The sequence below is a fragment of the Fusarium verticillioides genome, chromosome 10, assembly GCF_000149555.1.
Source record: "Fusarium verticillioides 7600 chromosome 10, whole genome shotgun sequence".
Classification (NCBI taxonomy): domain Eukaryota; kingdom Fungi; phylum Ascomycota; class Sordariomycetes; order Hypocreales; family Nectriaceae; genus Fusarium; species Fusarium verticillioides.
Window position 1 is genome coordinate 906057 of NC_031684.1, and position 25200 is coordinate 931256.

A 25200-nucleotide genomic window follows, 5' to 3' on the forward strand; every position below is an offset into this window, starting at 1 on the left:
TGTGCCCACTGATGTTCCACCTCGGGAAAAGGGGACTGGCCGCTGCGCCGTGCTGACGGTCCAATTTCTTTAATTAGGCACACCCTGCATCTCAGCCCAAAGGAGCAACCAGACCGGGCAGTGGCACCATGTACGATCGATCAGACACTAACGAGGTATCGCTTGTCCAAGTGCTTACTCTGGAGAAGGAATGTTAAGCGCATAACGCCGAGTCAAAAGCTCAGCAGATGCTGACATACATAGTGACCCCCAGTAAGCCAAGATGTGTGGGCCAAGAATGAAACGGCAGCTGTAGTGACCACTACCTACTCCTCCGTAAGACGAAAACTAGGAGGTTGAACGTTGTCAGATCAACAACAACAACCCACGGCGAGTGCTTTTTGAGCGAATTGGACAATATGTCGCTTCGTCGAACAGCAACGCGACGCGGTGGCCCTCCTGGGGCTGCTCCTAAGCAGAAGAAAGGCTACGAGAATGTCGAGCAGGGAATCAAGCAGCTCTATCCAGAGCCAGACTCGACAAGAAAGACGGACATGGAGTAAGCATCGACCCCAAATATGACTACAGAAGCATTTAACTCACCAACACGATGATAGTATTGTCTTTGTGCCTGGTCTGGGAGCTCATCCTTTGCTGAGCTTCAAATCGACTACGAGCGATTTTAATTGGGCCAGTGAGGAAGGCATAGCTCGCGACTTTCCAAACGCTAGAATTCTTCTGTATCACAGTGAATCCTCATGGACTGGTTCCATCAAGGTGAAGCAGTTCCTCGGCAACTTGGCCCAGACTTTACTAGAAGGGTTGAAGATGAGTAGAGAGGTATGTTTCTGCGTCTTTCGACTCAACTTCAAGAGTTTGGCCTGACAAGCATTCTAGAACATGACCATTCCTCGTCCAATCACATTCATTGGTCACAGTATGGGAGGACTCGTTATTGCCAAGGTACGATTCATCGTTTTGACGTTGTCTAGGTTCTGACTATGCCAGGCTATCTGTATCGCTGCAACGAGGCAAGACCTCTTCCCAAACATGTTCGAAGACATAGCCGGTTGCGCTTTCTTTGGAACACCTTTCAAGGGTGCTGAAGCAGCTTCTTTGGCATGTATGCTTTCCTCAGTTGGAGAAAAACTTGGTCATGCAACAGCTTCCAAACTCCTCGAGTTGATGAGGCCAGACGACGAAAGTCTGGCTGAGCTTCGGAAGGAGTTCGTGAGACTAGTAATCAAGACAACGCCCAAAATTGAGCTGTGCGGTTTCTATGAAGAGCACCCTACAACGATTAAGGATCTCTCTGGCATGCCTCAGTTCTTATCGGCGCTGAGCATTCCGATGCCCAAGAAGTATGCCGAGTTTGTGACCAGAGACTCCTCCATCTTGGATGGTGTGATGGAGACGATGGGTTTGGCTGCGAATCATCGGGACTTGGTCAAGTTTGACAGCTCGAAGGATGAACGTTATACACTAGTCCGAGGGCCTCTGAAAAGACTTATCAACGGCTCACATCTGCGAGTCAAGAACCGACACAATGCAACAAGACGCACAGATCCAGCCACCATAAACCTTGCTTTACGGACTCTAGAGGGCGTACCAGTCCAAAGTAAGAGGGAAAGCATTGCCCAGAACACAACCACTTCCCCATGGTTCTCGAAAGAGCCAGAGTTTCTGGGCTGGCTAGCTAAGCCTCGCGAGGGCGAAGACAGTTCGCTTGTCAAGAAAGAGGATTGTCTCTGGGTTCGTGGCCGTGATGGTCGCGGTAAGACCAGCGCTGCGTTATCAGCCATTGAAAAGATTGAGGAGTTGACCAAAGATGAGGAAGTTTACGAAGAGGAGATCACCGATGAGCCTTACACCGGCTCGTCACGAAACTATCTTTCATACTTCTTCTGCGACAAGACGCCCGACTATGGGTCAGCTGAGAGTTTATTGAAAGCTCTCATCCGCCAACTTTTGGAACGACAGGGGCTTCTAGCGACGCATGCCAAGTTTCTTCTCAAAAAGAAAGGTCGAGAAACGCAGCCTCTTTTGACTGTGGAGAACTTGTGGCAGGTCCTTCAAGATATCCTCGCTGACGATGTCTTTATCGGGGCGAGGGTATACTTTGTGATCAACAACATCGAATCCCTCTCTCAAGATGCCGTGTCTACAAACACACTCTTGACCCTGCTCAGCTCGGAGGTTGAGCATGATGGTACTGGAAGACGCCCACTGGTTCGGTGGATGATCACCAGTGGCCAATCTTGGGAGATTGACCGAGCTTTGAAGAGGGATACCGTCCGACTAGTTGATCTTGAGGACGCGAAATACGGTGACCAAGTTCAGCTCGAACTTCGAAGGCATGCACAAAACAAGGTGCTAGAGCTGATTGAGCATAAGAAGTATAGCAGAGCTCTTGCATACTTTGCCAGTAGTGTTATTGGCAAGCGGGCTCAAAACACGCAATGGATTGACATCACCTGCGATCATCTCGAGGAGCTTCCTCAGCATCAGAACGACCTTCAAGTCCGTCGTCTTCTCGAAGTTATCCCGCAAGAGTTGGATGCTCTTCTCAGTTCTGCGTGGCAACAAGTGTTTGACAATAACCGGGGTAAGGCCGGGGAGATCAAGGAAATGCTTCGTGTCTTGGTTCTTACTTATCAAGATCCAACTGAGGCCGAGCTTGGTCTTCTTGCCGGTCTCGATTCTTCACCAGAGGAAGTTTCGGAGCTTCATGATCTGATCCAGAAGTGTAGACCCCTAATCGTACTGAAGGAAAATGGTCTTCAAGAGAAGACGGTGTGCTTCACCGAACCAGTGGTCAAGAGCCATCTTCTTGAACATTCACACGCGCTGCTTGGTCTTACCAGCGAGGACATTAAGCTACAACATGGTATTCTGGGTTTCCGAGCGTTCAGCCATATCCTAGAGATCTTTGACTTTCCGCTTTCCGATATTCCCCAGCAAATAGACGGAGCGGTGGGTGAGGTTGCTGGTGCTATAGAAGGCAGTCCAGATGACGCAGAGAGTGATGCCTCGGGAGAAGCAGTAAATGATCAAGGAAGCGCCGAGAAAGAGGATGAAGAAAAATCCGAAAATGAATCCAATCACGACGACGAATCTCAAAGCGACAGCGCCTCTGTCGCTTCGGAGGAGTCAAGTGATGGGGAAGATGAAGAAGATGAGGTGGATGAAGACCCTGAAGCTCCATATCTCAAGGACATAGCCCTTGCCTATGCTGTTACGCATTGGCTACCTCACGCCAGTCAAGCGACTGCTGATCTCGCAGAAGCACTGAGCCTAGAGGAAAAGTTCTGGCAGGCGGACTCAGTTATTCGACGCCGTTGGTTAACTGAACACAACCGACTTACCGGCTCTTTTGCCTACTATGCTCGGGAGAAGCTGACTGGACTTCATGTTGCTGCTACGATTGGATTTAGAGACCTAGTCGCGGCTTTGATGGATCACGGTTTCGACGAGGACAAGGCCGCGATGGATTCAGACTACAATACGCCGGTAAGTGACGACATTCCTTGGAGAGGAGAAGATGGGACTCTGAACCGCAACGTGTATGAGCTGACATAATGTAGTTACACTACGCAGCCGCTTTTGGGCATGATGACATTGCTGAGGAGCTTCTTGACCGAGGTGCCAACATCGATGAAGGCATCAAGGGCAACCTCATAACTCCTTTGCACAGAGCTGCAGCCGAAGGAAACGTCAAGGTTATGATTAAGCTTCTGCAACGGGGAGCAAACCCGAATGCTAGCTGTGGTGCTTACGGAGGTGTGATCTGTGCCGCTATCCAGTCTGGAAACACTGAAGCCGTGAAGCTTCTGGTGACCCATAATGTCTCGCTCGTCACTCAGGATGGTGAAGACGAAGACGAAGACGACAAGGCTGAGGATGAGAACGGTGAGGGAGAGGCTAACGGCGAGGAAGCTAAGAATAACGATGGAGACGAGGAGAGTGATAAGGACGAGGGTTCAGAGTCAGGCTCAGATTCCGACTCGGACTCTGATGAAGAAGATGAGGAGGAGGTTATCACATCACCTTTGGCTCTAGCAGCTATGAGAGCCGACCTTGCAGTGTTCGAGTTTCTCATCAAGGAATATTCCGACAAACTACCCGCTGAAGAATTCGGCATTGCCCTCGTCAAAGCAGCAGAATATGGTCGATTTGAAGCTTTCTCGCGGCTGTTTCATGACTTTGAGCACAACCAGCAGTTCAAACAGGACGCCCTTGATGGAGCATCTTTCGGAGACCATTGGGCTATCGTCTCGTTGATCCTGGATCACTGCCCCGGCTTGAACTGTGACAAAACCTTCCTACAAACTGCGCAGGGAGAAGATGGTGATGATGAGATTCGTATCTTGGGAGCTATGTGGGAGTATTCACAGGGCAATATCTCACCTGAGGCGCTGGATGAGTCCTTGTATGAAGCCACGGACTTTGAGAATCAGAGGACGGTGGAGTTGCTGTTGAGATATGGAGCTAACGCGAATGCAACTGGCGAACTGTAGGCCTTGCTCGAGATAAACGAGAGGTAGCATAAGCTAACTGTAACTGACAGATACGGGAACGCATTGACAGCAGCGGCTTTTGATGGCACCATCGAGATAATCAAGCTTCTTCTCGATGCTGGTGCCGACATCAACTCTGCTGACGGATGGGCTCTCCAAACTGCTGCGGATCAAGGCCATGTCGAAGTTGTCAACCTTCTCCTGGAGCGCGGTGCTAACGTCAACGCAACGACGGCCAACCCTAACATGCCCAAGTGTACCGCTTTGCAAGCGGCTGTTGAGTCTGGCAGAGGAGATATCGTCGAGATTCTCCTCGAGCATGGCGCTGATCCTAACCTTGGAGGAGGCGAGTTCTCTCATCCCATCATCGCTGCCGCAAGCAAGGGTGAAGAAGCTATCTTCAAGAAACTCCTGGAAGCCAAGGCTGATGTGACGGTTATCGGAGGAGAGTATAACTCAACTCCTCTGACATACACGGCGATATATCTACCTCGTGACCCGATTCGCTTGTTGTTGGACGCAGGTGCTGACATCAACCATGCGGATAACGAAGGAGACACGGCACTTATCCTTACAGCGTGGAGCGGTGATCATGAGTCGGTTCAGTTCCTGCTTGACCATGGCGCCGATGTTTTGGTCAGGAATAAGGCAGGTCTAAATGCACTGCAGAAAGCCCTTGAGGCGGGCAGAGAAGAATGTGTTAAGATCCTGACCAACCACATCTCAGAACTAATGGAGGCAATCAGGCTTGCGATGGTTTCTGGTGATGCTTCCATCACTGCAGTGATTCGAAGCGTGCAGAACCAGAAGCAGGAGCTCAACTACGATGACCCAAAGCCGGTGCACGAGGAGAGTAGGAGAAGTTCAATCTACGAACCAACATCGCCTGAGGTTCAAACTCGGAGTGCTGGTCCATCTGTCAGTTTTGCTTCTGAGAAGATCGTAGTGGAGGATACCCCCAGTCACCATATCGCCTCGCCTATAACAAGACCGTCTATCACGCCATCTGGCCCTTCATCCAACTCTTTCGCAGACTTATACAGCCCTGTTCAAGACATCCTAGACTTCAATCCAAGCCCACTATACAAGCGTCAATCCGAGCTGATCACACCGACGAACGAACAGTCAAAGGGACCTATAAGAAGGAAGCCAATCACAGGTGCTAAGCCTCCTATGTACAGACCATACCAACCCGGCGGGGCCGGAGAAAATGTGCGACACTCGACTCCTCCTGGATCGTTGGCAAACGCGTTCCAGGCGTATCAGCCGATGCAGCAACAGATTCCTCCATCAGAAAATGCTCCTTCGTTTTCACCCCCGGAGACTTATGCGCTGCCGAGCCAGACTACGCCGGATCCTGGGTTTGTGCCTTATGCGCCGCCAGGGCCTGTGAGCTACGGACAGCAGAGTCAAGAGCCAGTGAGAAAGTCGTCGCGGTCGTCGTTTATGGGGATGAAGGTTCCATGGGCAGATGGCCGGTTTAGCTAGGACATAAATAACGAGGGATTAACTCCGGGGATAGATGTTTAGTTAATCGCCAGAAATTTGTAGCAAACCTTTCCTGCTATTGCGTTGTGATCACGTCGATTGCCCATATTGGGTGCAAGCGTTTGTTGCGATGCGACACTAACACCAACGCGTGTCTTTTACACTGAAGTCTGTTAGTCGAACATCTTTCGTTGTCTTTCGTCTGGAGTCGCACAAGGCTCGTGCGATGAGCTCTTTTGGCATTCCTAACATCCCCGATAATTTAAAAATGTGGAAGACAAGAATTATCCTATCAAGAAAGGTGGTTCCGCATTTGTAGGAGAGAGCTTTGTCCGTGGAATCGAGGTTGAATGCTTCGGGAGCACAGTGAGCGAAGACGCCAAGATTGGCGAGTGAAACGTCGGACTTTGGAATGTCCGAGATGCGCAATCTGCAATGGCTCGAAGGATTGAAGTCGATTTATCGCGTGAGTCACAATTAATACGAAAAGAGATTATAGGAATAAAATCTTGATGATTCAAAGTGACTCACCTGCCGGAATAGCCATAATGATGCTGCAGATGTGAGCCGGTAGCCGTGTTATCCATCTCTTATCATGGATCTTATCGTCCGCTCAGCGACAAAGACGGTGACAGTGACGGAGACTGCCATCGAATAGCGAGAATTACTGATGGATCTGTGTCAAAAAATGGATGTACGAGAGAGAAATCTCGATTTTTCAACCAGTTTATTTCCGGCCATTTCATCAAATAGAACCACCTCAATGAGTCGATTCCACGATAAGCCCAGATTTGTTGTCATTGAAGCTTTTGTCATCTTGTTCGATTTGTAACGTTGATCTGAAAATGGTTAGCGGCCGTTAGCTTAGAAATTGGTCTGACTGTTGCAGATGCTGTTAAACCCATCCTCCACCAAAATCTGCTTATGCAGACGGCATCGTTGTCCGAGAGGATTACAAAGGCCTTGCTGACAGGCGCAGCAAGAGACCGAACACCGAGCACGCAATGAAAGATACAGAATGAGCATGTCGCAGATAGATATACAAAAAGATGAGTGTCTAGTGGTCATGTTAAATAGAAGAGGTCTTGCCCTCAGTTTGAGTACAATAAGCAAGCATCAATCACTTCCAAACAGTCAATACCATCTCTTGAATTGTCCAAAACGTCAAAATTTCAGCTGTCCAAGCACAAAATACTACAAACAGTACTTCAGTAAAGATGCGACACGCAAAGAAGATGCAGGGTGCCGATGGCGATGGTGAGCCTCTCAATCAAAGGCCCTGGGTCCAGACTGTTAACAAGTGCAGATCATTACACGCTCGCCAAGAAGTCGCAAACCTCAAGAAAAAGCAACGGATCTGGCAAGCAACTCCAGCAATTATATAGACTATATGAAGATGCTACAGACATTTACAACCAATCCGCCCTGGCCAAGACAATTGAAGACATGCTACGAACAAAAAACCGACCGCGCATCACCAAGATTGTTTCGCTGGGTCTGGGCAGCTTGTTAGACGCTAAGGACCAACAGCGACGCATCAAACAATTGGTTGTGCTGATGGCCACCGCATCTCATCTAACGTTATCAACGAGCAATAAGAGCAAATTGAGACTTTACGCCCAAGACCCAACATTCACAGCTGCCGACGAGACCTTTCTCCAGAGCCTCGACATCTCTGTACTGAAAACACCATCAATTGCGAACCTGGGTGAGGCTGGACGCATGATTGACGAGGAGACACTTGTCTACAGCCCATTCCTCACGCTTGAGACATACAAACTCTTGTTATCTTCATCGCAATCCTCAGACGGAACAGTCAGAGCGCCAATATTGGTCAGCGACGACTTCAACGCGCTGAGATTGAAATGGGACAAGCGCACATCGGAGCGAAAGGACGTGGAGGGGTTGATTCAGGGGGCACGCGAATATCGTCGGCGGGCGGTTAGTGGGGAGGGGTTCTGGACGCAGGCGGATCGGCCATTTCCCATGGCCCTGTACTGGCGGAACTCAGAACAACAATCCCAGCCCCGGGATGTGGGCACCGCCCGAAACACGATAAGATCAGAATCTGGTCAATCTTCCTCTCCCTTCTCGCGATTTGAGCATCGCGCGATCCCGATACATGCTTAAATCATGTCTTACGGGGGGAGACAACCAAGGGAGTCATGATTGGTTAGGTCTCAGTTATCAGACACTTTGCTCGTCTCCCTCGCGTCTGGAGGAATTTCTGATACTGTACCAAGAATGCAAGGAGTTCAGATCGGAGGGAATAACCTGGATGCATTTCAGCCTTAAAATGTGGTCTCATTAGCGATTGTCATAGCGTTAGAGTAGCGATGAATTTTTTAAGCCTCTGGTTAGACTCAATTTGACATTTTCTGCTGCTTGATAAGGATCATCATGAGGACTCTGACGTTTTCCTGTTCCTGCATGTGCTGCGAAGGCCGGTTGGGCACTAATGCCAATAGCTTAGGGAAGATGGCGCACCTGAAGACAGGGGCCGGTGACAGAAGAAAAAAACGTCAGGCGCCTCGACTGAGTTGGACGCTCGATGTTGAAGAAGCGAGATGGATTCCTTCTCAAGTTGATCATCATGGAGCTGGGCAAGAAATGGCAGAGACGTGCAACTGACGAGGTCAATAGACAGATCTGTCGAGGAAATCCGACGATTTACTGGGAAGAGAACCCCCTAAATTGCGTTGATAGAAAGTTATGAAGGTGCCGAAGCAAACGCGAAGCATCATGTTTAGGACGTTTACGTTTGCTGGCTAGAATGAATTGACCGGGGCAAGGGAAGAATGTTCACCTCAATAATCGCATCGCGAACTGATTAGACTCCAGGTCGGGGCGGGCGACTTTATAACAATCTCTCATGCTCCATCTTTCTAGCAACCATCCATCTTGTGCTCAGACTTGTTCTTCAAGACTGGAGATTTGTTTCACGAGATCAACAATCGCCTGCTTGGCAGACCCTGCGTCGCTCCCATCATGATCCTTTGGCGACAGTGATGGATGTTATGGCACTGCATGTAAAATTAAGCTTGTCTGCTAGGACCACCACCCGCTGTGTAGCGCTCGTCACGCTAAAACGGCGCTGAGCCCAACCCCTGATTTTAGTCTCTGGGGCTGAGACATCGCCCGACAGTAATTAATTCTAGGCGGGTTTAGGTCGGCGATAGCGCCATGCACACAGGTGGAGTCGGTTTTCCTTCTGGTATTCTTTTTTCTCCCTCGCTTGAATCGATAATTCAGCAGACCAAGATCTTGGCAAGCTGCAAGCCACTTTGACCCTTTTTCCCCTATGAAATGGGCAGAGGTATCTGTTTGTGGCGATATTCCAGTGATTTTAATCAGTCCAATAACGTGTAATTGGTGAGGGAATGGACTGCGTGCAAGGGAGGGTCTAGAAATTCCAGTGGCTTTTTTTTCTCCTTTTCTGCGCATCTGGCACCGTTGAACTCCCTGGTATATTATAGGCATGTCACAGCGGAACCCCTCAGCATTGCCCCTCGACGTCCTTCGTTCGATCATTCATTCATTCATTCATTCATTCATTTAAACACTCTTTTGACAGTGCAGGTTAACTTTTGGTCAGTTTTGCTACTGATCTGAATCAATCTGCTTCCTCTCTCTCATCATGACGGGCACTCAAGATGGTCCTGGCTGGTTCCGCCAAATGTTCAGTAGCGGATACCAAGAATTGCCGACGACGAATGTCGTCAAGGATAAGGCTGAGGCCACTCAGATAATGCCGAGGAGGTTCTTGCGATTATCGACGAGAGGATTCTTGCTCGTGCTGGCGGCTATTCTCCTCATCCCCACGTTTCTGGCTCTTGCAGCTCTAGAGGTAAGCGACGTCGCAATCACTGGCATCTTCAGTTGACTGACCATTGCAGGGCCGACAATACCTCTCCGATGGAACGGCCGACGTATTCGAGATGGGCGGCGGAACTCAAGATGCAAGCTCGCCTGTCGCTTCACCCGCTTCGCCTGTCGCCCCCGTCTCGCCCGCTGGCATACCCGTCATGGTCAACCCTCCCAAGGCGGGCGGCAACATCTTCAACCGCCGTCTCGTCATTCTCCTCCCAGCCAACGCCCCCGGTGTCAACGTCTGCAAGGCCATTGTTACAGCGGTTGCCCTTGGATATCCCGCCCCCGTCATCCTGAACTGGGGCAAGAGTGGCTCGCATCTCGCCAAGATCGCTGGTGTCCTCGATTATCTTGACTGGAGCTCTCGTCAAGGCAGCTCAAGCAAGGACCACTTGAACGAGGATGATCTTATCATGGTCGCCGACAGCGCCGACTCTTGGTTCCAGCTCCCCCCAAGTGTACTCCTCTGGCGCTACCATGCTCTCAACGAAGAGGCTAACGCCCGTCTTCGGGCTCAATGGCCACACAAGTCCGAGATGCCCATGAAGCAGACCATCATGGTGTCCGCCCAGAAGAGGTGCTGGCCTCGTGCCAAGTCTGGTTCCAACCTACACTGCGATGCTCTCCCAGAGTCCCCCCTTCGTGAGGATCTCTACGGACCCGAGACAGACCAAGATCCCAACTTGCGCATGGTTGATGTCCGACCCAAGTACATCAACAGTGGTGCCTTTATTGGACCTGTCGGTGACATGCGAAAGTACTTCCGTCGCGCCCAGGAGCGTTATGAGCTTGGAAAGGCTGAGCAGGGCGATCACTTCTACAGTGACCAAGGTTTCTTCGGTGAGATCTGGGGAGAGCAAGAGATGTGGCGCACATGGCGACGCGAGCTCGGCGATGCCATTGATCCCTCTCACAATGTTTCCACCATGGTCCGCGATCAATTCGAGTTCCATGTCGGCCTCGACTACAACCAGACCATCTCCATCCCCACCGTCTTCGAAGAAGATGACGGCGATATCCTGACACTCAACAACCAGACATTTATCGCTGAGCGATCTCGAGAGCTCGAGATTGAGCCCGTTCGTCTGACTGGTGTTCCCGAGGAGATTGCCAATGCGACAAATCCTCTTGCGCGCATTCTCTCGGAAGAGGACCGACGCACATTGAACTGGGGCGACATGACTTTGTACGCCGACTTCTTCACCACCGCCATCCCCATCAACATCCATCACAACGCCCACATTAACAACCTCAAGACCCGAAGAGTCTTGTGGTGGGACCGCATGTGGTTCTTCCCCTACCTCCGCCAGCTTGTCAACGCGCAGCTCACTCAGCGCCGACAGCAGCCTCTGGGCAGGGTCGAGATCCCCGAAGGTCGGGCTATCTACTGGGGTCTTGAGGCATACCGAACTATCAGGCGGTTCATGCCTGCCCAGCGTGGTATGGTCAACACCGACTTTGACACCGTTTGCACGTCAAGTTGGGCCAAGAAGGAGAAGCAGAATTGGTGGGATGTCGTATTCCAAGATGAACAGGGACCATTGGTACTCAAAGCGTGATTTTAGGTCTTTACATGGGTCATTTGGTGTATATTAAATGTTTAGAAAGGGTTAATCATGGCAATTCTTGGGTTTGAGCGATACTTAAGTGTCTTATTTACCATGCAGTGATGAATAGGTCATCATGCTTCATTAACAACTTCACCGTGCCATCGAATTATTACTTTGTATAAACCTCCATGATACCGCCCTTGATGTAGATGACAAGTGGCAGATTGCTGCTCAAAACACAAACCCAAGCCACCACTTTTGCTCAAACATACTGATGTTCTGTCGTCGCCTCCTAGACGTCGACTGGACTGTCCTGCCCTGGGTTTGCCTCCTCGTAGTGCATCATCTTGACAAGCCTGAAGTAGCCAGCAGCAAGAGCACCACCAAGGAGAGGTCCAACCCAGTAGAGCCAGTGATAACCGGGGAAGTCTCTGCCACCGACAGCGCAGCCAAATGATCGTACAGGGTTTAATGATCCGCCTGTCACAAAGACGCCTGGAATTTTACCGTCAACAACGTGCCAAGTAGTAATAACAAGGGAGGCTTCCTACCTGGAATGAGGGCCACGAAAACAGAAAGACCAATGCCAATTGGCGCGAGGAATGTATCGCGGGACTTCTCCGCCGCAAGCATCAAGACGACGAAGACCAACTGGGCTGTAAAGAACATCTCAAGAAAGACGCCTTGTGCTATCGAAGTATTGGGACCGAGCGTTGTGTTTGCCTGCGAGGCACTTCCGGGGAACATGGCTTCGACGAGACCACCCGCGCACATCGAGGCGATGAGCTGGGCTGGGAATAGGTACAGCGCTCGCATCCATGGCAATTGGCCAGCAAGACAGAGACCGAAGGTGACCTAGGGACAGAGCCGTCAGCACATCGAGCTTGTCAACGAGTTAAATAGCTTACCGCAGGGTTGAACAATCCACCGCTGATTCGGTAGAAGGCCCAAACATTAACCAAGAGGGAGAAGCCGTATGCCATCGCGATCCAGATAATAGTGTTGTTGGCCAATGTGCCATTAGGCCCAGTGGCAGGCTCTTGAAGAACAGCAATAATGTTGCCAGCATAGCCAAAGTACAAGAAGAAGAAAGTACCAACAAATTCACCAGATGCCGCTACCATGTGAGTGCCGAATTCGCTGAGATGAGTCTTCTGCTGCTTATGGTGGTGGTGGTGGCCATTGAAGCCATTCGCAGCTTGAACTTCAGCAGCGTTTGCCATATTCGCAACGTCGTGGATTTTCGCGCGCGATGACTGGTTAGTTTTCTTCGAGGCCTGGACCCTGAAAGGAAAGATTAAGTAGAAAGAAGAAACCTGGTGTGAGCGAAAAACAGGGAAACGCAGAAAGCATTTACGGGGATGGTAGAGGTATTGGTGTATACCCGGGGAATGCTCAACGGCTGACGTAGTAACTACGGTCTACTCCCTTCTCATCACTTTTCAATTCTTTCATATTGGCGTGGCTGCAGGTATGACGCGCACAAAGCTGGCCTCTGTGAGACTGCTGCGCTGCGAAAGTGTCAAAATGACAACGTCAGGATTGCAACGGCACTGAGCAATTCCACAGCTGACATCAAGCCCGTCTGCTTGGCGCCAGTCGAGTCTCAGACTATTGAATTGGCAATGTCAACGGGGCTGATTATTACCACTTCTTTATTGGACAGAAGCTGGACTAGCCGGGCTTTACGTCCGGGAATGAAGATCACAAAGCCTAATGTAGAAAAGTGTGCAGCCAGTCTGGCGTCGTACTAGACCGTTTGGATCAGGCCATCGGACGATCACTGTTCAATCTGTGTTTTTGCAAATATCACATCATATGCAGCGAGCCGCGTTTGTCGACCAGAGAATTGTTTACAAACCGGAGCTTTGGTGCAACCTTTGATCGACCGCTTCTTGGCGTACATATCTTATCACGGCAATTGGGCTGTGTCCCCATTGTTGGTGTCGACAAGCTGACAAGTCCGTGCTGAGCTGGGCGATCTTGAGCTGCTATGACTCCAGCTGGATCACGATTTCGCGCTTGGGGATCATCAATATACTGACGTATACTAGCAGTGGGCTGAGGGTCTCTGTATCTGCATATCTGTTGATCAAGACGAAACTAGAACTGCCGCCAAGGAAACAAAGCGCTACCAGGCCTCAAGACGCCTCATCTCATGGCGATGCTGTGTTCTCAACGGGGTGGCAGACGATGACCGAATGTTCCTTGGAGAACCAAAACTCGATATTCCCTTCCATCTTCGAGCACTTCCAGTCATCGCCGCTGTGTGCATGGTCCGACTCACTTCCGATCTCGACGTGAACGCCCCGCACTATCGCCGGTGTAGGTTGAACGTGACAGTAGCACAACCGCCGTGGCCTCAGATACGTTTTCGCATGATAATGCCCGAATCTACAGTCTCCCAAGGCTCTCTGGGCACCGTTGCTATAATCAAATATCATACCCTTGCACTCAAAGTTCTCGTCTTCGAGAACCTGAATGCCGGTCACGTCTTTTAATTGCGCCACGGAAAGATACATATGCTCGAACATTAGATGAAGCAGAGGGTCCATATTCGGCCAGCGGCTGTTGAACGGAGGTAGGCTGTCATGGTGCTGCCTCCGCGGATATGTCCCGAATACAGTAGCTGGTCCGACATCTGCAACATTGTGAATGAGCAGTTCGGGGCTTGACTGGCTAAGAACGATATCTCTGTGCTGCCTCAGGTGGCATGGGCCAACATACACATCCCCGGCTAGCTTTGTACGAATCTGTCTTCATCAGCACTGTGAATTCAATCACGAAAGGAACATATTACCATGAAAAAGGGCTTCTGCGTTGTGGCCCCTCCCCCTTCAACCTTCAACCGCATCGCGATCGCAGTAATTTCTTCATCTCTCGGCATCGGAAGGTAGATCCATACGATACTTTCCTGTCTTTTCGCAGGAAGGCGGTCAAATGTTTTCGTTGCATACGGCTTCGCACGTGTATGCACGTGTATCGCGTAGAGCTTGCTGAAAGAGAAGAAAAACGTGAGGCCGGTTACACTGCGTAAGTTGGTGGTCTTGAATTGCATGGACGGTGTAACACGGCCGTAAAAGTCGCAGTCCTCAATACCAGGGGGGCTGGGGGTATCCCAGATGTGAAACCCCGACAGAGATGCAGGTAGCTCAAGCCGCAGCACGTGGAACTGGGTTTACTGGTCAGTTCGTATCATTCCAATATCCGGAGCATCATCGTCACCTTCAGTACGGCCACAACATCCTGGAAGCATGCCGCAGGGCCAATAACAAATGCCTCCCTGTCCGAACGATGTCCTGGTTCGTATGACGATTTCGACAGCCTTTCTACCTTACGTATCCCCCTGTGATCAAGAGTTAAGCGTACTACGGGCGGACAGTTGTTTGATAACACAGCAGCATAATTTCCTCGTGTCCAAGATAGGATATTACACAAAGGTATCGAGATAACTGGCGGAGCGGTATCGGGCATTAAGCGGGACAATTCCCGAGCTGTGCTGAGAACGTGGATGTACCGCCAGAACGTTGCCGAATCGCTGTATTCTTGTACCATCTGGATGAGCTCTGCTGGTAGGAGCTTCAGTAGTCGAATGCCATAAGCTTCTGCTTTCTCGCGGACAATTTCGATGTCAAGTCCTGTTTCGCGATCCAGATGAAGCATGGGAGCGCGTTGCCAGAGGTTCCTCTTGCCAATTGTTATCCACAATCTGTCGACCGCCTTGTCGATTTTGCAGTTTTCTTGGAACAGATTCAGGCATGTAGAATGCAGGCCTACCGCCTCGGTAGCATCTGTGCATCGCCTGCAGCTTGGTGCCCAGCAAATGTATTTGGCGCCAACCCTGATGCTCCGGGAGTCGGGGAATACCGCACGGTCTAGACAAACCCCCGATTCTGGTTCAAGACCGTCACCTAGTACTGCGGAGCTGGCTGTTAGCCGATGGATGAGCATAAGAAAGGTGTTGCCAAAACTAACAAGTCACAAAGCTTATCCCAACCAACAATGTTTTGCTGCAGATACCGCATTGAGTACGAAGGCGATGATGTCCCGGGACTCCACCTACCAAGGAGCTCATGATGACATTGAATGAAGATGTATTACGAAGAGGGGAATATCTTGTGTTTGACGTGACCTCGGTTCGGATTATTGAGAAACCGACGTGCAGATGTCAGCAATCAGATGCTACGATGCATCGATGATTGGTTACACGGTATGAGATAGCTAGAGGCTGGAGCTTTGGAGAAAACATGTTTGAACATGTATTCAAAATGCGAGCAGCGTGTTCATAAATCTCAGATAATCCAAGATATACCACCAGGATCAGGGTTATGCGATGTCAGGTCAAATTCGCTGGTTGAGGACAAACCCGAATGATCGCGTTCTAAAGATCAAGGGCAACCAGAGATACAAACGAGATTTACGCTATTTGCCTAGCATATTATGTGAGAACGAACAATGAGAGTGCCCGTCATCATGCTATACACTGGAATGAGGCGAGTGTTGATGAAATAGAAAAGAGGCTATAGCAGAGTACACATATATTTTTCAAGAACTTATTTATCTCCACATAACTTCCGCAAGGCTCATTAAAGTAATCTCCATTGAGTTTGAGGCTGCAATTCTATGATTGAGGTAAGATAAAGTAGTAGCTCGCACACCTCATTGAATCACATGGTACTTCACAGAATGAGAATTTGTTGATGACTGTGAAATTTCTCTGACCCGTATGTAGCTCTTAATACTCAGACGCGTGGCGCCTTGTTGGATCAAGCCAACCCAATTCTATCCGCAATTCCCTTCCAGCTGTCCTGCTGTTGAAAATGATACTGGTGTGCCGTTGCTCAACCGCTGGATTCTGAAGGGGAAGCATTTCACTACACAGAGTATGAGAAAGAATCAGTGAGGCCTCTTACTATTATTATTTTCTTGTAAAATATGTTTGCTCTGGAAAAGTGACAGGTAACGCGGGTCTCGTATCTTCGCCTATCACAGGAAAAAACAGGAAGCAGCCTCGACAAATATTTTCAAGCGGCACAGGCCGTATCTTCACCTATCACTCGAAAACTTGGCGGTTCCCGACGGCAGAGGCTTCCATCCAAGGATGAGCGTATCTTCACCTATCACCAGTAGATGGTAACGTCTCGGCAGTTGGCATGTCATGCAGTCGTAGAACAAATTCTTGCTAGGATGAACCCTGTGCTGTTGGCTTGTGCGACGTGAGATCTCGAGAGAAAACATGGGATTGTATTTCCCTGATTATCTCCGGTAAGGCTGTCCTGGATCGCGAATATTAGTCTACTCTTCACCCTGCTGCCGATCTCCAACACAAAGCAGACTGGTGCAGTTCTTGACCTTGTATATCGGTTTTCTGCCCATCGACAAAGGCAATATGTCAACTGGCATAGTCTAATAGCTCCAACTTCAATATAAGAGTAGTTTATACTTTATTCAATAATTCTTGATCATTACAACGTTGCAGCGGCACAGCCCAGGTTGCAAAGACCGACAGGCGTTATCGTCGAACCATGGACGCGACGTCGCCAGAATCGGGTAAGCTCTCATCCACAAACCCAAAACGTTTGTAAAGTCCGGCCCCAGACTTGCTTGCATCCACATACGCTGCAACTCCGTCCTTGTCTGCCAGGTCACAGCCAAATTTCATAAGCATTGAGCCAGCTCCACAGCGTTGATAGTCGGGATGCGTGACCAACGTATCGAGATCTAGATAAGTTGCGGTTAGCAGATCGGGGGTACAGTTCAAGGTCCGAGTGGCCCCTTACAGTAGTGTTTCTGGTCTCCCATAACGCGGAGTCTTTCCGCCTCCTCCTTGGCGATGAACTCGTCGCAGAATTGACCAGGCTGATCCTGAGTCCACGGGGGGTATCTCCGACCCCGCTCGCGGGGCATTGAAGTATCCCACTTGGCAAACGCCGCGATGCGTGGACGGCCATTAGCATCTTTAGAGTCTGGATCGACAACTTTGACGTAGCGTTGAAACGGTTTATGGATCAAGTCGTGACGATTGCCTTCGGTCCACCAGTTGCGTACCGCCGGTGTGTCAGGCCAGATGCGTCGGATTCCAGGATCGGTAAAAGCTGCGAACCAAACCTCTGTGAGAACGGGTACATCTTCAAGGGTGACTTCTTCAAGTCTGAGGTTTTTTTGTGCAGTCATCTCGATACAAAATGGCGGTGAGTTGTTTAATGAACGGAGTAGGATTCAGGATGGCAGTGCTGTCTATCGGTGGAATTGCGTAAGCCTCTATTGGTTAACGAGCTGAGAGGGGGTCTTGGTAAGCAAAAGACAGTCCAAGGTCCGGTTTTTACTCTTTACATTCACTTCAAACAAGCCATACATAGTACAGTTGATGTCTGGTATAGTAGCTCAAATATTTAATATTATTATTACCGTTCGCCTGTTGCTTGGTGGCGTTTATTCCATTCCCTCGCCACAATCTGAACTTGCTATGACTTGAATATTACCACTATTATGACAATGAGATACCAGGGCTTTCAGGTTGTTGAGTGGCCCTATATATGATTTAACCGGTGTGATCTGCCGTAACGTCTCGTCCAGCAAACTGGGCAGGTCGACTCCGAGGTCAATCATATACGCCTGCGATGTCTGGCGTTGAGCGTATAAAGCTATTGTATATAAATACGCATTGACCATCAGCGTGCTCGACAGGTTCCTGCCGGTTAAGAGGTCATTGAGAGGGAGCCAGAGCTTGTAGTCTCGTAGTAGTCGGATTCGTTCGAATTGTTTATCGGCGGGTGTCGACGGTTCCAGTTCGGTCAGGTCCTCCGCGAGGGCGATGAGGAGCCGCAGCTGTCTCCAGGTGTCGTCGTCCGGTTCCTGTTCTTTCAAAAGGGCCTTGAATTTCTGCATCTCGGCAATTATACGTTTGAGTCCGTTTGGCTTCCCGCACTCCGTCTTGAGCGTTGTGTGCAAATGGGCGGTTTGATGCCATGCTTTTGCTATCATGTGATAAAACCCGGATTGGTGACCTAGCCGATGGCATGTTTGCAGGATCTACGATTTCGTGAGCCTTGGCGTATCACTCGACAGCAGAATAGTACTTACAGCTGAGATTCCTTCTGCAATCTGTCTTCGGCTCGACCTGGTCATGTCAATACTTCCCGTTCATCGCCTCAGTGAGGCGCACCTACATGTCTTCACAGAGCCATAGTAGTGCCATCGAGGCAACGAGGGCCCCATCAGCATGCTCTGGTCTAAAGTTGGACAAACATCTTCTGAGGTCCTGGATAGCCAGCATCTGATATTGATACTCTTTCCGGCGGGCATGTTGGCAGTGAGTAACTGAAGCAACTTGGTATGCTGAAAGGGCAAGTACCCCATTCATCGCCAGCCGAGACGACGAGATAATACGGAAAAAGCTAGAGAGTCAACGTGATGACATAAGAAACGGCTGGACAAACAAACCTCGGTAAGTATGATGATATAACTGTGAGCTTACTCACTCCCATCGTCGTAAGTCTATGCTGGTTACTTGCTGCTTGGTAAACGAAGCATAAGTCATCTTCGGAGTAAATGGTTGGTTGCAGGGTTATTCTGATACGATCATCCGGTATAGGCATTGACCCTGTCCTTCTCCACTGCCTTACCTCTGCCCTGGCCTTTGCCGACCATGGCCGACGAGGTTTAGAGGTCGAACAAGACGTTGATGGATTATTTTCAGGTGAGGGCTGGAGTAGTAGCTCCTCTTGTGACGGTGTATCGTGAAAGGAGCATTTGACCTTGTGCTTAGTGCAGTTCTGGCTTGGAGATCATGAGCTGATGATCGCCTTAGTATAGAGGCACGGTCCACCTACCACTGGGGATAGTTCTCGTCGCAACGGATGTGACGGCGCTTACTGGACCAGACAAATACTGATTAGTATGTTCGACTAGTATCGAAAGTCTTTAAAGTCCCACACACCACGTCAAGCAGCCCATGCGTGACTTTGTATGGCTGCATAAGGGTCAGCTCGGTCAGTTTTAAGGTTCGGCAGGGCGAAGGGAAGAGGCCTCAGAGTCGTACCTCCTACGGTTCCCATTTCTGGCTTGGCTGAGCGACTTGGATGGCATGATTCAGGCGTAGAAGGGTCACGGCGTGCAGAGCAGGCGTCCTTGCGAGGCTCTGCTCACAATCGGTCACCGGAGATAAAGATAAAGGCGGGGAATTACACGCGTGGGAACAAAACGGCTCTATGCTTCTCTTTAAATACCCTCGCGCTAAGACGTTGGGGAACGACACAGATTGGGTCTAGCCGTGGCTCCCTGGCTCCAAAGTGCTAAGTCTAGAACGGCGATACTATCGGACCGCCGCATATTACATACATGCACTATGAGAAGCCGTTGACGTATCGTCCAGGAATCGTCACTGCACGGCAAGGGAAAAGCAATACAATTTGGGTGAGGACGTGTCTTGGCCGCACGCAATATCGCGGCAGTTATTATCAGTCAACACTACTACTGGTTAAGTAGTCAGGGCGATCATGGCAGGGGGCCCTGACGAATCAGATGGGGCGAGACCGTTGAAACCTTTTCCTGACCCTGTATTTAAAACGTCAGCTAGCAGGTCGATCAGATACTGCAGAGTGACTCCTTGATCTTAGATTATCTTCCCGGCGAAGCTTGGTAGCGTTACGGTATCGGAGGCCCAAGACAGTGGGTCAAATGATTCCCAATGTCTGTGACAGCGGTCCTAACTAAATGACAGATATCTTACAACGTAACATTTAAGATAACGGCTACCCCGTGGTTAATGAGACCAGACACTTGCCTTGCAAAATTGGCCTGGGATAGCAGTCGCGGCTTCAGAGCTGACACTCCCGGAGGCCTAAGCCATTGTTCTCGAGGGCAAGCGTGGAACGCCTCGTAGGTTCCAATAGGTGCGGTTCATCCGGAGCCCTTGCTGTGGCGCACATCAGAGAGTTGATACACGATAACTCCAAGCCGCCAAAGGCTCGTAATTTTGGTAGCCAGCGCCCAGGGGCCGTGTTCAAAGATCAGGTCTATGCTACAACAAGCCTAGGTTGCGACGCTTTGACGTTTTAAGGACCGATACTAACCATGCAAGGCCGTAATTCCACCAATGCGATCCTAGATAAATGACATACATGCTTACTCAGGCAGCCATTCGAGACATGCCAAGCTTAATTGGTCGTTTGTAGATAAGCAATGGCCAGAAACTTCTCCCATAGGATATAATTTACAAGAGTTGTTGCTCAGAGCTCCACTGAGAACATGCCCAAGAACAACATTTCAGCCCAACCAACAATCCACAGAATCTAAGTGACTTAACCAATATCATTAGCTGAGCCAAGCCCCAAGACACGACATGGTCTTCCCCGGAACCCTCAGCCGGGGCTGCAGCCGCTGCAGGAAGCGAAAGATCAAAGTAAGTTTCCTGGTCAATCAATCCGAATCTGACAGGTCAACGGTCCAGCCCCTATCCTAACTAACCTGTTCCTACCAGTGCGATGGCAGACGCCCAGGATGTCGACGCTGCGAGCTCTACAAGGCTCCATGCCCCGGCTATGATCGACCACTAGCGTTCCGCTTCCACGGAGAGCCTGGACATAGCCTTGTTCGTGATGAGCCCGGCAACTTTTCCGCGCAGACCATGGGGTTCGGCTACGAAAAAGCGAGGTCCAGAGGCTCAGGGGTTTGTCGACAACCCCAACCCTCGTTCGAGGATGAGTCCATCTCGTATTTCCTGCACGAGTACTGCGTCTTGCCGGCGCCAGGCGTCATCAAGGGGCACCTCGACTTTCTAGAGGGCATGTACAGGAGCTCTAGTCGGTCATCGTGCATACGCCCGGCCCTTCTTGCTGCAGCTCACATGTCGCTATCGAGACACTACAAGTCGTCAACGCTCTATGTCACCGCACGATACCACTATGGGGCTGCTTTGCGGACTGTCAACAGAGATCTGTCTGCATCCAAGCGGCCCCTGAAAGATGAAACATTGGCATCCCTGATGCTGCTGGGCATGATCGAGGTAAGTCCTGTGCTGCAATGATCTGCAACTCGCTGACGAACTCCCAAGGATATCGAATGCCAAGGTCAAACGACCAAGGCCGTGCACATGGCCGGCATTTCCAAGTTATTCGACGTAGTCGGGCACCGCGTGATAACAAATGTCGAAGAGTCGAACTTGCATTCGTGGATTTTCACTCAAATGGTTAGTAGATCTTAACGGGACGCTTATAGCCATGGATGCTGAGACACAAAATAAGCAAATCCCCTCACTCATGGCCAAGGACGATATGGACTGTCTGGTCATCCCCGACTCACAGCTCGACACATCAAACCCAGTGATCCGCTTAGCCCTGGTCGTCACTCGCATTGGACAGTTCTACAGGGCAGCTAGGCGAATCACGAGTGCAGATTCGACATCGACACCGAATAAGCAACGGGGATTACTCGTTCCGGTTATCCAAGAAGCCTTGGCAATCGGCGCTGAGTTGGCCATGATCGAAAAGGCCATGCCTACACGACTACAACCTCAGCAAACAGCGGACAAGCGACCCGCGACGCCGAATAATAGGCCCTTGGTCAGCTTTCAATCGCGATGGACGGCGTGCACGTGGGTCTTCTTCAACATGTACCTCATATTGTTCTTCGGGAGGCTGCATGTATGCGCTGCAACCCTCCTGCGGCTCGTGGACTCAAAGAGCAGTCCGCAGGTTCAGCTCGCTCAGACCACCGCCACCATCGCCGAAAAGCAAGTTGTTTCAATGACTCAGAGGCTCTGCAGTGTCTTGCCTTACCTGATGGGCGAAGTGAGCGAGCAGGGTATCCCACTTCCCGTACCGCAACGTCAGAGCGTCATCATGTACCATCTGGTCTGGCCACTTGCTATCGCTATCTCAAGCCCGCATAGCAGCCCAGGGCAAGTTAAAGAGTGTCAGGCTAGGCTCGACCTGATCCGAGATCTGTATGGCATCAGACTCGCTTCTTTTGCCCCGGGTTTGGCCAAGGACCTGATGGCGTAAGTCTTGTTGAGCGGGCGTATCTGCGGTGAGGTTCCTAAACATGGAGAGTGTTCTTCCAAATTGGACTAGTGGCGCCCTGATGGGAATGTTAGTGATTATACGTTTCAGGTTGATGATACATAGAAGCTGAGCTGACGCTTCTGGTTGAGAATGGCATGTGGTCGGTTAAGTTGCATTACGAATTACTTAGATTCTAGATGAGTATGTACGATAGTTTCATTAATAACATTTTTGCTGGTCACATTTGAGTCTAAAGGCCTCCTTGTTAGGTACAAATAGGTCAGTTCTTGGTCTGGCTTAGGAATGCATACCTGCTCAACAGCTGCCTCAATGTCAGTTCCGTGACATTCTGCAACACAAAAGGGAAAGCCTCAGGGTAAATGTAACTCATGTTAACTTGAAAGGTGTTAGTTCGTTACACTATGACACCGTACCTGGTTGATCTACTGCGTGGCTGTTTCCCGAATTCTCGCTCCTCGTTCATATCTCGTTCCTGACTTGGAATTGTTCCGGCAGAGAGAACCCAGCTGTGCCCGCACGGCAAGAAGTAAAAATAGCTAATAGCCTTTGTGTTTCGCTGAAATATCGTTAAGAGGCAATGCTAGCTACCGCAATTGCGTAAATGAGGTCATAATGAATGGGCGTTGATCTTGTCGTGTCGACCAAAAGCGGCATACCTTGCGTGCTTGCGTGATGCATCGGCCGATCTCTGCCAAGGTACAGGGTAATCTAGTTGGCCGAAGTGTCACATAACGGTCAGGCCCAAAAGAGGCTAGACCGTTTCACTGACAACTCCACTTGATTGCTACCGCGTTAATAAACTTCCTCCTCTACTATCACTATCATCTAACTCGTCTCGGCTAACCATGCGAACCTCGCTCCGACGATCTTGTAATGCCTGCGCGAAGGCAAAGCACAGTTGCGATCTCGGAACTCCCAAATGTTCACGATGTCTCAAGAGAAAAGTCACGTGTATTTACGCAAACGTGCCTTTGTCTTCATCGTCGACAACATCGTCGCCAACACCGGAACAGCCGGCTCGGACCAGGTCGATAGACAAGTCTGAGGTGAAGACGTATGCGATAAAGAGCCGAAATTTAGAATCGGCCTCTCAAGACTCACTGGAGCTATTCGCACCCGCTGGCAATTCCTTCGATCCGTTTGACTCATATCCAGCCACCAGACTTCCAAGAGTCCACGTCCAACGATTGATACAGCACTGTAAAGCATTGTCTACCAAGTTTCAGGATGGTCTAATATCTGACTCAATAACCAGTTCTCTCCAATATCTCTTTTCAATATTACCCTCTGGATTTGAACATGTCCTCAAATCCATTCATTGTCTCTTGGTGGCCATTAGCTCTTGCAGATCCAGCATTGTTCCATGTTTCTATACAGACGGCGTCATTAGATGAAGAGAGGCGTGCCCAGAAGGGCTTCCCTGTATCAGAACTTCTCATGGTAGATTCTGTATCTCTAATACGGAAGAAGATTGGAAGTTCGTTGCTGGCGATTCAAGATGAGACATTGAACTCTGTTGTCACCTTGGCGGCCATCGAAGTGAGTGTTTTCTTCGAGCTACCGACTAAAAATCTGTTGATTGACTCTCGAGTCTAGCATGGAAAAGGGAATATCGAGGCCAGTAGAGCGCATATAGACGGAGCGAAACGTATTGTTGGGATCCGAGGTGGACTTGATCAAGTAAAACAAGTAAGCCCATTGACCGCGAGGATGATTGCTTGGTGAGTCATATCTTCCTACCACTAAAATACTTGCTGAACTGATTTCAAAGGGTATCGTTGCTCGTCACAGGCTCTCCTCAATATGCAATACAGGACGACCTCGGAATTGGAGATGGGGTTGGTCCAACACTACAATGGCTTCTCGCATCATCCTTCCTTAAGATCCAAGACCCCATTGTTGAAGATCTCCTCCTCGATCGAGAGATAGCAAATATTCTAACTCGCTTGCGCGGCATATTTCACCAACCCAACGCCTTGAGTTCAATAGGCACCGAACTTCACGATCTTACATGTTTCGTGGTTCACAAGCTTTTGCTTATTCCACCACTCACGAACTCGCCTCAATCGGAGTGTCTACGATGCGCCATAACACTCTACATGCTCATCATACATGGCACAACTTATTATACGCATACGGAGCTGGCCAACAGGATCATTCAGCGTCTCAAGAGCCAGCTCCAGCCTCTAGCAGGCAAGACAGGCAGCGTCTTCTTCGGTTCCCTGCAGATCTGGGTGCTCTCAGTCACAATTGTCTCGGCTACGGATCCAACAGATATACAATGGCTCATATACGCCGCCAAAATTGCAGCAAATGCTATGGGTTTGCAATCTTGGGATGATGTTGCTGTCCATTTACGGAATATTCTGTGGCTAGAGACGGAGCGCGCAGAAGTGTTCCGGCAACAGTGGGAAGCAATTCTGACATGAGCACGCACAAATATCGATTGAGACAATCACTTAAAATTCCGACAAGCCTGAAAGCGGACACAAAGAAGCCCTCGAAGAACGTACGACACGTTGATTCGCGAATTGGCTGCGGCGGCGCTGCAATTGCGTATTCGGCTTCATGATTTTCGATCGGAGACTAGTCCTAAAGAGTACTAGTCTCCGCGAGCCGGGAAGCCAAGCGAGCGATGCTGCCCCGGCAATAAAGGAGCGAGGGATCAGGCTATAGCCGGGACCTACGACAGCAAGCATGTTTGACAGCAATGACATTGGAATAGAATATACCATCAAGGTCGAGGTATACTTTTTAGTTTACAGATGGACT

At 49.9% G+C, this 25200-nt stretch overlaps 9 protein-coding genes across 10 annotated transcripts; 5 read left to right on the forward strand and 4 right to left on the reverse strand.

The window, feature by feature from the left end:
* Positions 1–53: 53 nt before the first annotated feature.
* FVEG_08793 (hypothetical protein) lies at positions 54–6071 on the forward strand. The gene is made up of 6 exons (XM_018897675.1): positions 54–538; positions 597–819; positions 877–942; positions 988–3489; positions 3564–4492; positions 4547–6071. The coding sequence occupies exons 1-6, from the start codon at positions 399–401 to the stop codon at positions 5982–5984; spliced, it is 5298 nt and encodes a 1765-aa protein (XP_018755396.1). The 5' UTR covers positions 54–398; the 3' UTR covers positions 5985–6071.
* An 828-nt stretch (positions 6072–6899) lies between these two features.
* Positions 6900–8367, forward strand: FVEG_08792 (hypothetical protein). Of its 2 annotated transcripts, XM_018897674.1 has the most exons (2): positions 6900–7241; positions 7291–8367. In XM_018897674.1, the coding sequence occupies exons 1-2, from the start codon at positions 7202–7204 to the stop codon at positions 8112–8114; spliced, it is 864 nt and encodes a 287-aa protein (XP_018755395.1). In that variant the 5' UTR covers positions 6900–7201; the 3' UTR covers positions 8115–8367. The 2 variants fall into 2 exon arrangements, with proteins under 2 accessions (XP_018755395.1, XP_018755394.1); XM_018897673.1 differs by having other exon boundaries at positions 6900–8366.
* Positions 8368–9470: 1103 nt separating this feature from the next.
* Positions 9471–11592, forward strand: FVEG_08791 (hypothetical protein). The gene is made up of 2 exons (XM_018897672.1): positions 9471–9831; positions 9881–11592. Exons 1-2 carry the CDS (start codon positions 9622–9624, stop codon positions 11411–11413), a joined length of 1743 nt encoding a protein of 580 aa, XP_018755393.1. The 5' UTR covers positions 9471–9621; the 3' UTR covers positions 11414–11592.
* On the reverse strand, positions 11481–12924 carry FVEG_08790 (aquaporin rerated protein, other eukaryote). Its single transcript, XM_018897671.1, has 3 exons — positions 12313–12924; positions 11956–12259; positions 11481–11899 (listed from the first exon to the last, which is right to left on the reverse strand). Exons 1-3 carry the CDS (start codon positions 12625–12627, stop codon positions 11697–11699), a joined length of 822 nt encoding a protein of 273 aa, XP_018755392.1. The 5' UTR covers positions 12628–12924; the 3' UTR covers positions 11481–11696.
* A 480-nt stretch (positions 12925–13404) lies between these two features.
* FVEG_08789 (hypothetical protein) lies at positions 13405–15482 on the reverse strand. Its single transcript, XM_018897670.1, has 4 exons — positions 15380–15482; positions 14630–15321; positions 14205–14576; positions 13405–14157 (listed from the first exon to the last, which is right to left on the reverse strand). Exons 1-4 carry the CDS (start codon positions 15477–15479, stop codon positions 13561–13563), a joined length of 1761 nt encoding a protein of 586 aa, XP_018755391.1. The 5' UTR covers positions 15480–15482; the 3' UTR covers positions 13405–13560.
* Positions 15483–16806: 1324 nt separating this feature from the next.
* On the reverse strand, positions 16807–17626 carry FVEG_16439 (hypothetical protein). The gene is made up of 2 exons (XM_018905669.1): positions 17185–17626; positions 16807–17125 (listed from the first exon to the last, which is right to left on the reverse strand). Exons 1-2 carry the CDS (start codon positions 17576–17578, stop codon positions 16917–16919), a joined length of 603 nt encoding a protein of 200 aa, XP_018755390.1. The 5' UTR covers positions 17579–17626; the 3' UTR covers positions 16807–16916.
* A 160-nt stretch (positions 17627–17786) lies between these two features.
* FVEG_16438 (hypothetical protein) lies at positions 17787–19582 on the reverse strand. Its single transcript, XM_018905668.1, has 7 exons — positions 19446–19582; positions 19344–19376; positions 19237–19278; positions 18848–19183; positions 18574–18801; positions 18488–18524; positions 17787–18436 (listed from the first exon to the last, which is right to left on the reverse strand). The coding sequence occupies exons 1-7, from the start codon at positions 19490–19492 to the stop codon at positions 17837–17839; spliced, it is 1323 nt and encodes a 440-aa protein (XP_018755389.1). The 5' UTR covers positions 19493–19582; the 3' UTR covers positions 17787–17836.
* A 1150-nt stretch (positions 19583–20732) lies between these two features.
* On the forward strand, positions 20733–22666 carry FVEG_08787 (hypothetical protein). Its single transcript, XM_018897669.1, has 4 exons — positions 20733–20807; positions 20886–21410; positions 21459–21593; positions 21649–22666. Exons 1-4 carry the CDS (start codon positions 20748–20750, stop codon positions 22405–22407), a joined length of 1479 nt encoding a protein of 492 aa, XP_018755388.1. The 5' UTR covers positions 20733–20747; the 3' UTR covers positions 22408–22666.
* A 956-nt stretch (positions 22667–23622) lies between these two features.
* Positions 23623–24857, forward strand: FVEG_16437 (hypothetical protein; the record flags this gene model as incomplete). The annotated part of the gene is made up of 3 exons (XM_018905667.1): positions 23623–23967; positions 24025–24149; positions 24200–24857. The coding sequence occupies exons 1-3, from the start codon at positions 23728–23730 to the stop codon at positions 24855–24857; spliced, it is 1023 nt and encodes a 340-aa protein (XP_018755387.1). The 5' UTR covers positions 23623–23727.
* Between the last annotated feature and the right edge of the window lie 343 nt (positions 24858–25200).